The 15,856-nt window shown below is 37.4% G+C and overlaps 1 protein-coding gene across 2 annotated transcripts in view; it reads right to left on the bottom strand.

Moving 5' to 3' along the window:
* Window positions 1–13,388: 13,388 nt before the first annotated feature.
* Window positions 13,389–15,856, bottom strand: part of BMP5 (bone morphogenetic protein 5) — a 57,204-nt gene continuing 54,736 nt past the window's right edge. For both annotated transcript variants that reach the window (XM_058801734.1, XM_058801733.1), the window contains one exon: window positions 13,389–15,719. In XM_058801734.1, coding sequence (XP_058657717.1) covers window positions 15,570–15,719 — 150 coding nt within the window. In that variant the 3' untranslated portion in view covers window positions 13,389–15,569. The remainder of the gene's footprint in view (window positions 15,720–15,856) is intronic.

Consider the following 15,856-nt stretch of genomic DNA (forward strand, 5'->3'; position numbering starts at 1 on the left):
AGAGCAGAATTAGAACATATAGATGAAAGAAATGCTTTAAACGGCAACTTGTGAAATTCAATATCACAATAAATATGAATATTACAATCAATTATATGGCTACAGATATATAATTTATTAAAGATTAACAAACATAGCTGTATATCCTAAAAGGAATGTAAAAAACCTTAAGCCAATTTAATGAGCCAACTAACATTAAAAAAACTTTAAACCATGTTCTGAGATCAAATGTCATGTGAATGTGCAAATCAGAATGAGAACGAAGCATGAAGCTAAGCAGTCTGGATAATTAATTTTTTTTCTTTAATTCAGAAATCAGTAGTATTCAATCAGAAACTATCAATCATGTCTAAATGAAGGAAGAATTGCCCAATTTCATGGATTTTTTTTTTCTGTTCTTTATAACTATTTCCTTTGTCTTGAGTCTTCCCTGGTCTCTGCAGGACAGTCCTGGATTGCTGCTTCTTTGTTCTTCCTAACTTTTTCCACCTGACAGTCGCACCTCTCGCAGCTCTTTTAAAATATCAGGGTGAAATCAAGTGGGAATACAATCTGGAGGGAAAAAAAAAAATTAAACAGCCTCCTAGCAAATTACCATGTTGAATTGGCTACTTTTTCTTAATACTCTGCTATGTGAGAAGTCTGGACAGATCAGTCTTCTCTGGCTGAAACAAAGGTCTTGTCCTTGCTGAATGTTCTTTTCCATCCTGGGTCTGTTGCCCTCTGTAGATTCATATTAATGAATAAAGTCACTGAGGCTCACCCTGTGGCTCCAAGGACAAATGGTTTGGCAGGGTGATGTCCAGACTGTGTACTTGTCTGCCATGCAGGAGGGTCTCACCCTTCCTGCCTGCTGGCAGCCGTCCCCAGCACACATCCCTGAACTGAGCCTGTGAGACAGGGCTGGCTAGCATGAGCCAAACCTGTGTCCAGAGAAAAACCTGCAGCTATTGACCAGCAGCTGGGAGATGGACTGCAGAAGAACACAGAAATGAGGTGAACCCATGCCCCATTCCTGTTAAGCTGGAGCAGACAGAGTTACAGTGACTAAAATTGCCATTCTGCTTCATGAGATATATTTCAAGTGTGTAGATGAGGCAAATGTGAGCATTTTCAGATCTAATGTGCATGGTCTTACAATTTTTTATAGACAATTCTCAAACACCACAGTCATAAGGAAAACACAATTTCAACTGGCAATCACAGAATAGAATTAAAGCTAACAATGCAGGACAAGAAGAAAATGCTCCCATACTTTTAAGCTGTTTGCTGAAATACAGTCATGGAAGCAATTCCTTTACTTTCACAGTGAAATCTCCTAATATAGTGAGCTGAGTGTGATGAAAATTAGATCAGCTACTATGTAAGGGTCTCACATTACATTTGCCAGAGAAATGCAATAAGCTTTCTTGGTCCACATCTCTTTAACTTGTCTGTGAATGGGAGGCTTCACAGTGACCACAGGGTTCAGAGTCCAGATTACATACCCTGAAGCAAGCAGGGAGTATCACATTCTGCATAAAACATTTTTCAGCTAATATGGCAGGCAATGATACTTCCAAAAGTTTCTAAGGAACTTAAAGGTGTGAGCTCCTTTCCAGCCAGGACCCTGGTCTGTGCATAGGGTATAGTCATGAAAAAGTTAAGCACCACAGCCCCAAGGGTTTGCATATCTCACTATCCCCAAGAGTAATCAGCGAGACTGAAGCTGCTGTCTCTGAACAGAAACTGACAGGAGAACTGACTAAGCTAAGGAGCAGATACTGCTAAGGTAATTTTTGAAGATCTGCCAGAAAAGAAGGCCCTATGTAACTGGAATTCATGCTATGAATTCCTTCATGAACTAATATGTTGCAGTCTTAGGAAAAAAAAAGCATGGTATTGGAGGTAAAAAGTAGTCATGCCAGTGCCAGTGCTCCCTTTTGTCCAAAAAGCTGAGTGCTAGAGAGCAAGATGTGGTAACGTGGGGTTCAGAGCAGCTTGAGGAGATTACAGCCCACATTTCCCATGGGAGTTCTTCAGCCATGAAGGTAATGATCCTCATAATCATAAACATATTTTCTCTCCTGCACAAAGATTTAAGTATGCTACTGAAAGAAGAACAATACAAAGACCATTTCATCCCAAAATGTCCTTCAGAAGAGAAAGTCAACTTGTAATATCTAGTTAAGGCACATGTGGCCGAGAATGGCACATTGTGTGGCACACACTGGGGAAAGCAGAGAGGCATGGAGGAGCTGCAGGGATAGTCCATGGGTGGAAGATGACACTGGCTGCTCGGATTCCCAGAGGGTGGAGTAAGCTGGACTGGATGCTCAGTGAGGTTCCAGGAGGGTCTGGCAGTGTCTGCTTCAGTTCTTGAGTCACCTGCTACCACAGAGAAAATGTGGGATGCACAGTAGCCCATGTGATAGGATCAGGGGATTTGGCCTCCAAGTGAGAGACCAACTTAAACTGCTCATGGCAAATAAAACAGTTGGAAAAATGAATGTGCAAATCTTCCACGGTTTAAGTAACTGGAAACAACCTTCACAACCACTGGGGTGAAGAAAACATCTTTATTCCTGCTTTTTCCATGTGGTGTAATGCAGCATTTGCCAATGGTGGGTTTCTACAGCAGAAAGGCTGAGCCAGTTGGTTCTGCCCACCCTTTGCTCCCACCCTTCTACCACACTTACCTGAGCATTTGGCTGGTTTTGTGCTGACCCTGGTCAGCATGCTGAGGGACAAAACATCTTTTTTTCACATCCTATATTTTCTATTGAATGATTCAGCACAGAGAAGGCCAAACAAACTGAGAAATGGAGAAGGGTGGCCCACCTGGCCAAGAGTGGGCTCCTGGAAAAGCCAAGGCAGGTTATGATTGCACACAGCCCATTGAGCCAGCAAGGAAACAGGCAGGGAATGCCTGCTGCAGACATTAAGGCATCAGGCTACCAAGCAAGTGCAGCCAGTACTGAAGTACCTCCCAAGGGGAGGTATTTAAGCATTTTATGGAACTTTACCAGAAGAAATTAGACTTCAGGCAGCTTAAGGATTCAGTGATGCCTATATTAATGTTTATCTGAATTTATGTTTGGATAATAGTTTTTGCAGCATTTGAATAACATTTGGTTTCCTATATCAATCTGAGGTTTCTAACTCATGATATCAAAAATACTTTTGAAAATGTTATGGAAATCCTTAATTACCCTGAGTATCTTTGAGAATTTTAGCCATTCTGTTTCCAAACCATTCAAGACCAATTGTAAAGGCTGTAATAATTTCTACGTTATACAACAGACTCCTAAATCCAAATGCCAGGTATTACTAAGCGCCATCTTATCTGGTACTCAGCTAGAGCCTTTTTGAATGACAGATTGTAATTGAGTGTCATAAAATCTGTTTTCTGATAACTATTATTACTATAGTGCTAGAATAAGTGGCTGAAAAATACATGCCTATAAATAAGTTTTAATTATATAACTCGCAGTGCTTACTTTGTTACTTAGCCTCAAACAATCTTGTTTCCCAGTTCTTAAGACATAAAAACCCAGTCCATAATGTCTTACTCTCCATATGGCACTTTAATCCAAATCTTAATTAGATTTCTCTCGCTTTCTGAGTGAGGCCCTAAAGAGCATGCAGCAAAGCCAACAGTCTGCCATTCTTAATCTTTTAATTATTCTTCAAACCTTTGTGAAAAAGTTTAAAATGCAATTTTAGCAGTTGTAGCAAAAATCTGTTAGCCAAAAGGACAATAGAGGATCGCATCTTCATGCATTTTTGTGCATTGCATTTTATTATTAATAATATCTTCTTGTGAATATCTGATCACTGAGAAATGAGAAAAAAAATCTAAATATCAGGTACAAATAAGAGGAAGGCTAAATTCTCAAACTCTACTTCAACAGAATTAAAACAGAAAATTTCATGGGAACCAAGAGCAAGAGAAGTTTATACTGGCATTCTGATCAGATTTCCTATTACCTATATTATAATTATAAAACCTATAATATTAATTTCCTATTTAAATTGTTAACTTACAACATGTGTATCATTTCATAAAATAACAAGAGTATAATAAGAAATAATCATATTTTAAGACTCCTCCATTGCCAGCACAATCCATGGGATTAAAATCTGGGTTTTTTGCATCTTTCCATTGTTTGGAAAGATGCAAAAATTATCATTGAGCTAAATGCTTGCTGTTGAATCCGGGCTTTCTTTCTGTGCACACAGCACTGTATGACATGGGAAAGCTTCATTTTTCTCTGCTGCAATAAGATGACAGTGTCAAAACTCTAGGTGATACCAGCCAAACGTAATAGCACTGCTGCAAAATGCACAAATTTCAGATCTAGCTCAAGGATCAAAGCTTCCAATCTTATGCATGACATCCCAAAAATTAATAAGCAAAGAAATATACAGTAGTACCAAAGCAATTCTGTTTTCATGGAAAGACATTGATGCCTTTTAACAATGTCAATTTGAGCTGATATGGGTGGATGAACACCAGTGCTCAGCAATACCAAAATAACAGCAAAACTTGACCAAAGGAGGACAGGGGAGCCCTAAAGCGTGTGTTACCTGTGCAGCCCTTCAGGGAGAAGTCTTGTTTTACTCTTGAACACTGTGCTGCATACCCTGTCTGGAGAAGCCACAAATCAGCCAAACACAGGTCCGTCACCCTGAGAGACATGGCTTTTTGCATGTGATTTTTACTTATCTTCCAGGGAATTCAGAAAGATGAAAGTAAAATGTAGAGCTTGGTACCATCACATTGTGTTCTGATCTTTTCAGCAGTATACTGAGTCCATAAACCAATTTGTTTTGCTCAGCAATTCTTTGCTTTTTTGAAACAAATGGAGTGAAAAAGTATAACATCCTCTACAAAGACCAATCTGTATCCCAACAACAGACATTTTCTTTATTTATACACACAAATAAAGCACAGGAAAACAAATATCGAATGGAAAGACACAGAGATATACAAATGCTGAGAACATATGTTGACAAATAGACATCTAAAACCATTTTTCAATGATAGTGTGGGAAGAAGAAAAGTGCTTAGATATCAAAGACATGCATGGTGCAGTCACTAATGTATTGAATGCAAATTCAATATGCAGAACAGTTCACCATTGTAAACAGGAGCTGGGAAAGAAGAAAATTAAGATAGTAATGAATTTTGGGGCATGTATATTCTTGACTAAGGAGTTTTGGTCCCTTGGGGTGCTCTGACCCTACTTTTTGTTGTGCGGAAGATGAAAAAAATGTATATAGCTAGAAACCAACATAAGAAGTAAATCCATCTGGGGGTATCTTCTCACGAATATTTTAATTGAATGTAGAGTCTGTCATCTTGCTCCAAGCTATTTTGAGATAGTTCTCTTTCTCTTGACCTTTTAGATGAGGTCTACAGCTACATCTACCTTTCTTTTTGCTCTGAAAATAAGTGCAGAGATGGTAGCAAGGAGTATTCTGATGCCATGAGTTCACCATGACTTTGGAAAAAGGCTTCTGGAGTGAGCAATTGTAGATGGCCCTGAGTGTGCATAAGCCCCAGACTGCTCAGTTTTGGTGACACTCAATATCACTATGGAGCTACACAGCAAAGAATATTGCTATAGCCAATGACAGATACTTCTGTTTGGTTATTCACTTTTCTGTCATGAGGGGAATAAAGATCAACACAACTGCAATGTCTATTTAGGCATTTATTTCTGTTCTCTCTGCCCTGCACCTTGCATTAACATGTAAAACTCTGCAAAGACTGCTACAGTGCAGTGAATCATCCCACTAAGTCACTAACTAGAGAAAATTGCTCTCAGATTCTGTGAGTCATCAGCTCTGCACATTATGTTCTTCAGACTTTTTCACAATATCTAGAAAATTCTGAGAATTTGAACAGCAACATGTCGTAGACTGGAGAAAATCCCTTCGAGGGAATAAACAAAAAAATAGCTTGAACAAATTTTATTTGTTAATGACTGAAGGAGTTCTTTAGTATTAAAAAAAATAATACCTTGAAGGAGAAAATTAGAAAATTAGAAAAAAGATACAATTTTATAATGAAGGAATATTCTTTTAATTAAGAACTATATCAGATGGCATCTGTTTACACACTTGTATTTGTACATGCAAATAACAAATATGCACAAACAGGACTATCTGTTATCTGAACCCCTCATTAATGTTAAGGTATTTAACCTTTTAATTTTCCTTTGATACTGGTAAATGTTATTATTGTACTACGAATGAGAACTGAAAGAGGCTAACAAATCTGTGAAAATTTTGGTTTCTCACAAAAAGAAGGGTATGGCAGATAAGAATTCGGAAACAAACCAATAACAGCATCTAATGCCACAAATAGCACTATTTTTGCTCTGCTTAATGTCAAAAGGTCTCGCAAAGCCTAATTAATTTCACTTGTCCTTTGTCAATGCATGACCAATTCATGCAGATATGGGATACTTGTTTTCCAAAGCTTCATTGTGAATCAATGATAAAACCCAGAACTTTTAAGCCCGTCTCATTTTCTTGCACCCAGGAAACATCTAACTCTGCTTTTGTGCCCTGTAAACTGTATCTGAAGTTTTAATAATTTATATTAAATGAACTGGATAAGTGACTTCAAATATTAGTCTCTAGACTTTCCAAAAGTAATTGACTAAATTGCTTTGATAGTCAGCTGACAGTCACTGTCTTTTCTTTACTGTCCAGATAGAAATGGGAAGAAAAGATCCACATGTATTAGAACATAGCCAAGAGTTAATGTGTCTGATATGAAAATTATATCATTTCCTCTTGCAAAATCTATCCAACAATTTCTAGTAATTTGAAGATCTACATCTTTACACACAATCAAAGGTTAAATAAGGTTAAAACTTTACTAGCTGGGTTGTATTCGTAGTAGTATAGCAGTAGTAGACTCTTCAAAATAGTTAGCATACAGTCTTGACCTTGGAAGAGACTGAGAAGGCAAGTGCTGTCAGTGGCTCCTACTTATACAAAACTGAGTCAGCATAAAAAATGTCAGCAGAACACTGTCCGTTTTAATTTAATTCTCTTAACATTTTCATTGGAAATGTGCGTGCATTTCAACACTAGGCTGCCAGACTTGAGGAATTCCCAGCTCTGCACAGATGATTGCACTGCATGGTTAACCACTTCACTTCATCTCTGGAGCACTGCACAGAGCAGGGGAGCAGCCACCTTTGCACAGAAGTAGGACCCTCACAGTTGCAATGAGCCAAGGACAAAAGGACTCAGAAGTTCTCGTGACAGGATGTTAGTCAGAAGATGGTGCTATTATAACAGAACTTTTAAGGCAGCTGAGTCTCCGTGGGAAAAGGCAACAGAAAGTAAACCCTAAATTAAAAGCTGATTTCCATGTGAGCTGGTGTTCTGCATCTCACTGAATACACCTCACAGAAATGTACTCACTAGGACACCCTTTAATTCTACACCTTGTCTTGCTTGCATCAAGGGGGAAATGCACAGGAAAACACATTTTAAATTGCTATTCATGAACTTTTGCACACAGATTTGGGTCATTTCAGCAGCCCTCAAATAAAAAAAAAAAATTTAAAAAAGACATTTTTATGAATTTCTATCTCATATAGCGTGTTTCCATGTCAATATATGGGTTCAGACTGAGTTGATTCTGGTACTGCAAAAAACCTGGAAATAGGCAGTAATATAATTTCATAGCCTCTGAAGCATTATTAGCTCAAATATCTACATAGAACCACTGTTTTGTGTCATATAGAAATTGCTTTGAAAGCACTTGCTTTTGTCTTTACAAAGGTAAAAAAATGGAGGTTGCACAACTCTTCATAAAGAGAATACTAAATTTTCTGCAACGTGAAAATATTTCATTGTGACTGTGAAGGAGAAAATGCTGATGTTGGTGGGAAAACGAGGAAACAGATATATAATTACTAAAACATTCAGTTGCAAGTAAATGAGCATAGTAATTACCTACAACAAATGGGTGATTAGAAATGCATGAAATTAGAGCAGTCCACAGGAAAGCTAATTGTTATAATTGATATGATGAGTGATATGGATTCTGTAGTCTTTGGGCAATCATGAAAACTAGATTATAGAGGCAGAAACACTAAGTAGAAGTGACCACAGATGTGTTTTACTGTCTGACAGAGATCTCTTCCTTGCTTGAAAAGCCATAGTAGAGTTCTTAATATCTAGAATATAATGAATGTGCACGCACATAAAGAAAACCAAACTGGGGACAAGTGTTGTCATCGTGATCCAAATACATTAATGGGAGAGGTAACCATTCCTGGCTGCATTCCAGTGCTCCTCTGAAGAAGGTTACTGTATTGAGTAAACTTCTAGAGGAGCAATCTGTTTAAAAAAATTGCAAAAATCATATCTGTGAAATGCAGCAGCCTGACAGCCTGGCATTGCTTGGAAATTCCAGCAGACTGCTCTCCTGGAAGGCTGATAGGCCTTGGTGCTTGAGTCAGGGCAGTGCCAGGTAACTAATGACTGTAAGGGGAATGATATAACAGCTGTGTATCATGTTTAGTTACCTAATTAAAACAATTTAAATATGATTTCTGCCTTAACATTTATTATTTGGCTCATTTCTTACAGCTTTTTTCAGCAGCAAGGTCAGCTAAGGGAAAAGATTCAGAGGAATGACAGGAAAACATTGAAGGAAATATTTTGCAATTAGCTATTCTTAGCTATTATTAGTTACTTAGCTATTCTAGAGTAAATCCAGAGGAACTCTGCTGCTTCTACTGCAGTGTGTATTTACATCATGGGAAAAACCAAGAGAATGGGAAAAGAGACAGTCAGTGGAAATGGGGTGTAACATGATTGAAGAGAGGGGTCAAATTCTTTCCTGCCAAAAATGAGCAAACCTCTGTGAAAATGTCAGTGAAGCTTCACTCAGAAATGTCAGGAGAAATTTTAGCTGGAGTGGGAATTTCACAATGAATACATTTCTGTTTTTTTGAAATAGAGCCATATCTTTAAGCACTTTTATGACTAAATGTAAGCATTTTCAGTGGTGTCTACTGCGCACCATTCTATGAGACACTTCTGCTTTCTTGCTGGACAGCCCCTGTGTCTGCACTGTGCTAGAGAAGGGAGCCCTGCAGCTTCCAGGCTCCTTTCCACAAACGTGGGCTGCTGGCTGCTCACTGAGTGCCTCAGTGCCCTGCAGCCACAGCCCCTGCCAGGCTGATGGGGCTTCTGCCAGGTGCCAGCACAGTCCTGGCTTCCCTGCCCAAGGGGCACCCCTACAGCGCTGCCGGGAGCTCTGCAGATATGCAAGGATCCTCTAAAAAACTTCTTAAAAACTGCTTTCGTGCTTGTTTTTAAAACTTCTAATTTAAGTTTTGGAGCTTCCACATTCAATTCAATTCTGAAGCATGAAATTAATTTCCTATAGTTTTAAGTTATCTTCAGCCATATTTTGTTGTAGATGAGTGAGAGGAAAGAGTAAAAACATCGGGCCTTACTTATAAGGTGAAGAAATCTGGGAATTAAGGAGTTAATTGTATTCTGGCATTAATACCATTCTCATTACCTCACTGTGCAATATGGGTAAACAGAACCAGAAATATGTTTACAAGTACTTCAAGGACACTATTAATTTTGATAGATTTTGTATGTACACCAATATATCTGAGAATATTGATCTGGTCCTAGGGTATATGTCCTGAACTACACAGTATAGGTCCTGCTAATTAGAAACCCTTAAATTTTCACTAAATTAGTAGATTTCAAAACATGAAATGTTTTGTTTTCAAGCACAGTAGCTTGCTAAAACCTCTTTCCTTTACAGGGAATAGAATTAGCTATACTAATTCAATTTTCAAAGATGAAACCAATTAGGGAGTTTTGTTTCTTACTAAATGCACAAATCCTTTTCACAGACATGTTTCATGGAACCCTCTGCACTTACCTATGTATTTTTATCCACAAGAATTCATACCAAGATAGCAAACCAAGAAAAATCCAAGTACATGCAAAAATGAAAGAAAAAAAAGTAAAAATATTTCTCAAAGTTTCTCATCCCGGTTAAACAAGTAACAGACTTGGCAGGTCTTGTCTTTGTTCTGTCCCTGCAGCACAGTCTAGGAAAGAGCACTCCCGGTGGGAGCTGTTAGTCCTGAATAATAAAACAGATAACATGCAGAGAAGGCTGAAAAGAGCCCTTGCAGAGGTTAAGGGAGAAACACTAATTTTGGAAAGAATCCCAGTGGTGGATGTAAAATTTGCCCAAATAAAAGGGAACACATGTTGCTGTGGCAAAACAGCTCAGCAACCAAGAAAATAACCAGGCATGAAAAGCTTTATTTTCCAATTAGATCAGTTTAGGGAGTTTGATACATGCATTGTGTTTCTCTACCATGTCTTACCCAGCTTTTGGTGTCTCTGCAGTTGAGTAGCTCCAGGTTCAAGCCTGGACTTCTCTGTCAAAGAATTTATGGGGGCAGAGATGCCAGAAAGATCCCCCACAAAGTTTTCTCCTTACAATTTAGTAAAATACCTTTCTCATTTTTACAAGTGTTTCTGCTCATAAGTCAGCTGGAAACCCCGAAAAGACCAGGACAAGTTTTACAGAGAAGATCTGCTCCCATATCTCTGCTGCAATATTATTCTCTGAGAGCTGCTCCCTAGAAAATATGTTGCTCTCACATCTCCAGCCAACATCTGGCCTGAGAGCTCCTGCTATACAGATATGAATACAGTCCCAGTCTTAACACATTGCTGAACTTCCCACTGAGGAGGAGGAAAATGTAAGAAAAGGGAGGGATGTAACACTGCCTTCAGCTCTACCGATACAGATTTATGACCCTGTTGAAAAGGTGCTCCCAGATCTGCTGCAAGATAGTTGTTGCTTCCCTAGAAGTACCTTTTAAATTCCACCCCTCCCTTACATTGGAAAGGTGCAGTCTACATTCTGTACACAAATAGCCATGAAAATAGAAAAATATTTTGTAAATGCAAAGTATAGGTCCAGATAACCCCTAAGACTGCTTGTCTTTCCTTAAAGTTATGAGTTGCATGGACAGAAGTGCCAAGTGTATACATCCTTTGCCAAGAGTGTGCAACAGGGTTTAGAGCACTGGGACACCGGAGGCCTGCATCTCATCTGCTCTTCTCTTTGTCAAGCCTCTCCACTTTCCTGTACATGTAAAGTTTAGCAATACTAATAACAGACACTTCTATTGTAAAGCATTAACATCTGCTAAAGCAATTAGAATATTCATTCGTAATAATAAGAATAATCAGTGGTGCCTATTGGAAGCAAAAACATACAGGAAGAGAACAGAAAGCATTTAGCTGGAAATGTAACAGTTGGGAGAAGCGTCTGTATCATGTCTTGTAAATGTGGAAAACAGAATACAAAAGGACCTTTTAATTCACATGAGATTCACGACCCCTCGTATACCACGTTTGGTGCTGATTTATTTGAATTAAGATGGCAAGAAAACCTCCTCTCGCTGTTTTTTGTTGCATTTTTTACTTTAGTTTTCTTTTGTTTTTAATCAAGATCTTGCTCAAGCCCTGTGAGTAAGAATTCAGTAACACATTGTAAATCACATTTTGCAAGTTCTGTGACTTCAGATGAGATAGTAAAAGATAATGCTGTATAACTCACATGTGGCTGGTTTGTCATTCAGGCACCACATGTCAGATTCTCCCTCTACACAGCTGAATGTGTTAGTAAAAAAGCTGTAGAGACTGCAAATAATGTAATTTTAAGTCCCTGGTAATTGGAATGTTTTGGTTTTTGCTGAAACAATTCAGAGTCTTGTGAGTGTAAGCCTAAGCCATTTTTAAACAATCTTTGAGTAAATTCAATTTATCATGAAACTTTTCCAAAAGAGGAATTGAAAAAAAAAGCTCAAAAACCAGCAACCAACTGGAACAGAAGTAGTACACAGTGAGCAGTCAACCCTTTCCCCTGTAAATGGTAGAGAAAATTATATTCCAAAACAAAAGTGTGACATCCCATCATGACAACAGGTTTCTCAAAGCTTCACACACAAAATTAACATCTGAGTAAAACTTTTTCAACAATGTAATGTTATTTTTAAGGTGTCAGGGATTGTCACTGGCTACAGTTGCTTAAACAAGGTCTAAGGAGAGTCACTGTCCTAAACCTGTCTTTGGAGAGAAATAGGTGATTTGCAGTCCAAAACAGCAACTTTTCTTTGTTGTCCCTAAGAGAGTCTCAGTTAATGTGTCTACATCATAGGTGTAACTCACACAACTCATGCATCTGCCATTTACCAAAATGAGGCCCCAAAGGGTCTGACAATTGACTCACATCAAAATGTAAAGACTAAGTACTCTTTAATAGTTTTATACATCCCAGTATGCAAAACCAATCAGCTGTGTTCTCACATGCAGCAAGTAAGGCCTGGTTTCTTATTCCTGAAGATACCCAAGCCCCTGGAGTGCCTTCATTTTCACTAGCTACCCAAACACTCACACAATTGCATATTGACCTGAACAGCCTACTGCAGAAGGAAGAGTCATGGCACTTCAAGGACATGCCAGCATTTCAGATAGATGCACAGTGGAAAGAAGCATGATCGTCGTTTTGCTTGAAGACATCCACACCAACGACTCTCCAAGACCTCTCTAGCTGGGTTTTGCACTGGTCCAATGTATTGCTCTGTTGTCAGCTACCAGACAGCTTTGCTACATTAATTCTGTGTTTTTTGGGTTTTCAGCCCCTGAGGTTCAAGTTGTTAAGGACATTGAAACCTTAAACAACTTGAAAAAGAGCAAAGCTCTTGTGTCCTAAATTATAGTGCAAAAGTCTTCATAACTAGAGAAAGGGATATAGCTACAGATAAGTGTAATATTTTATATATTTATGTACATATTCCATTAAGTATGTGTGTGTATATTATGCATAAATATATATAAAATAACATGTATTTGATAGGATGAAGGAAAAGAACAAAAAGTCCTGCATTAGTTGGAACTGCTGAAGAAGAGATTATCTGAATAGCTTTACATGAAAACATGCCTACATTTACTTCTCCAGAGCATGCAGAAAGTTTGGTGTCACTATCCTTAATTACAAACAGAGGAATGATCAGTTATGGATTTATTAGGAATTTTAAAAAGCATTTTTCCTTTCTAGTGCATTTTAAGTAGAGTACTAGCACTTGGAGGTATGATTTGAAGGTATGATTTTTATTAGAAATGTAGATGGTTCACCATTGGCTGTCTAAGAAGCAACAAAATAAAAGTTATTTTGCAAAATGTCTATACTAAAAATGAACTACAACAAAATCTGTCCATAACCATTGATGTTCTCCTGCTTTTCCTTTTAAAAAGGATACATCAAATCAGCGTTATTTTTTCATGTATCTAAGAAGCAAAGCCACAGCAGAGGAAAACATTATTACAGGTTTATTATGTCTCAAAATATAGAAATATATTCCAACAGCATATTTTAAAGAATAATATAACAATAATCTTCAGCTTCTTAGTCTCAAAATGGTACACCATTATTAAAAATATATTACTTAATGTACCCAAAATTTAGTGTCCATCAAATTCCATTTAGAATAAATTGAATTCAAAAAAGCATATCCATCTACCCAATTTATACCAAAAAACACTAATTTTTTGAATATGACAGAGGAGTTTAACTTTTCTAAAATGGTAATTCAGATGCAGACCTTTTTTCCTATATATTCTTGTGCATGAATTGCAACTAAATCTAGATATGTAGGTAATGTCAGTGTAAAATACAGATGGGAGTGTAAAATGAACTGTTCTATTAAGGGGAAAGAGTTCCCAAGGCTGAAATCAGAACTGCTAATTTTTTTTTTAATTGAGTGTATGCACAGAAAGGATTTATGTATTACTCCAATAGCAAGATAAAATAAATTAGTTTCTGCAGAAACAACAGCTGCCTATTCACATGCATACACACACTCACACACATGCTGATTTTATCAGTCTGTAATCATCTGAGTTTTCTGAGATATGTTTTAAATAACCAGAGAAGTCAGAGTTTACATGATTAGACTGTCTAAGAAGAAACTTATCAATCCTATCCATTTTTTAGGAGCTCTTTGAGAATGGTTTAAAGGAAGCATTTTTAATGAAGGCAGTTCATGATAAAAGCATATGTGATAATTAACCATGTAATAGAGAAAAAAAACATTTCTATTTTCTCACTTTCACAGCACTAAAACAAAGGGGTGCCCAAAGACATTAAGTGTAATCAATTCAAAAATACCCTGTGTGTAGTGGTGATGGGAATGGTAATTTGTAATTGGTTGTGTAATTCAAAGCCAAAGGATTTAACTTGAGACCAAAATTTAGTGGGAATAAAAACTTGTTGGTATGGATTTAAGAACTATTAAAGTTGCAAGTGCTAAATAAAAGGAAAAGTATCCCTTATTGAGTCCCATTATTTGACTCAATTCCCACCTGATAGAAAAGCAGATGGGACTGCAAATAGGCTGCAAGTTAGGTAACATCATCTTAGGAAAGGTGTTTTTTATCTTTACCTGAAAACAGCCACCACCAGGGATAAGATTTTTGATTAAACATGTGACAACTTCTGCACCCCCTGTGCCTTCCCTTGCACACTCTTAAAACACAGCCAGAAGTGGGAGCTAAATAAAGCAAAGCCCTTCCATACTCTGTGTTATGTATACTTTGTGCATATAGTAGCATGTGTATGTAATGGGAGGGCTTGTGTGTTTTTTTTAAATTTGATTTTGGCTTGTTTTACACTAATATAAAAATACCTGCCAGAGCAGTGTCATAGATAATAGACTGATAGGATTTGAGGTAAGAATGTTGTAGTTCAATTTTTAGTGTTAACTTGGAAAGTCATGGATAGAGGCAGGAGTCTGTCTACACAGAATTTCTGAAGCCTGGAGCCTTTTGCAAACTCTGCAGGTCACAAGCCAAAAAGTAACATACTCCTCCAGTTACACTCGTCTTGTTAAAGAAAATAGTTATAACAATTATGTGCAATTTTTTCATTTCTATTTTTTATATCCTATTTATTTTTTCAAGCACTGTTCAACATTTCACTTTTTCTAATGGAGCAGAAGTTCTAAAAGAAAAAAAATATGTTTGGCTGAGCAGTTTTGTTTAGTTTTTTCTTCCTGTGCCTTTTTCTAAATAAATACCTTGCCACAGTTTTCATTGGCAAAATATGACCAAATGCATTTAGTTCTTCTAGCAATACAAAGCAGTTACAGAACTTCTGGAGTTTCTTGTTTAAAAAATTTCATACAAAAAGGCTTTACTTTACAATATTGAAATGGGATAAAGCAAGTTTCAGTATGGTCAATGGAAAAATTAATTTGTGAACTTCTGCTGCATAGTGAGGTGACCCATTAAATAAATGGTTCTGAAATTTTGCTCATACAAAAGCAACTATATATTTTTAAATAAATAAAAGCTACTATGTACATTATACTGTACAATTAAATGAGACATGACATGAAATGGAATAAATTTAGGCCTGCCTTTTCATCAGCAATGCTCATATCTTGACTTTATTACAATTTTGAATAAAACCCTCTGCTTTAGATTTTTTTTTTTTTTTCTTAGTGGCAGCCACATGAACGGACCACCATATTCCTGTATTTTTTTAAAATAACATTGGAACTGTCATCAAAGTAGAGCACGGAGATTGCGTTCAGTTTTGTTGGTGCACAGCATGGCTTGGGTACGTGATCAGGGAACATCAAGTGAACCTGAAAGACAGATAAATACACAGCTCATATATCAAACAGAGAGGTGCAAGGACAATGTCAGTGCAAAACATGTCTTTGCAATTCAGCAAGGGCTGCGGTCACAAATTTTCCTCGGTTAGCAAGTTTAAAGCACAGCT

Source organism: Ammospiza caudacuta, chromosome 3 (genome assembly GCF_027887145.1).
Source record: "Ammospiza caudacuta isolate bAmmCau1 chromosome 3, bAmmCau1.pri, whole genome shotgun sequence".
Classification (NCBI taxonomy): domain Eukaryota; kingdom Metazoa; phylum Chordata; class Aves; order Passeriformes; family Passerellidae; genus Ammospiza; species Ammospiza caudacuta.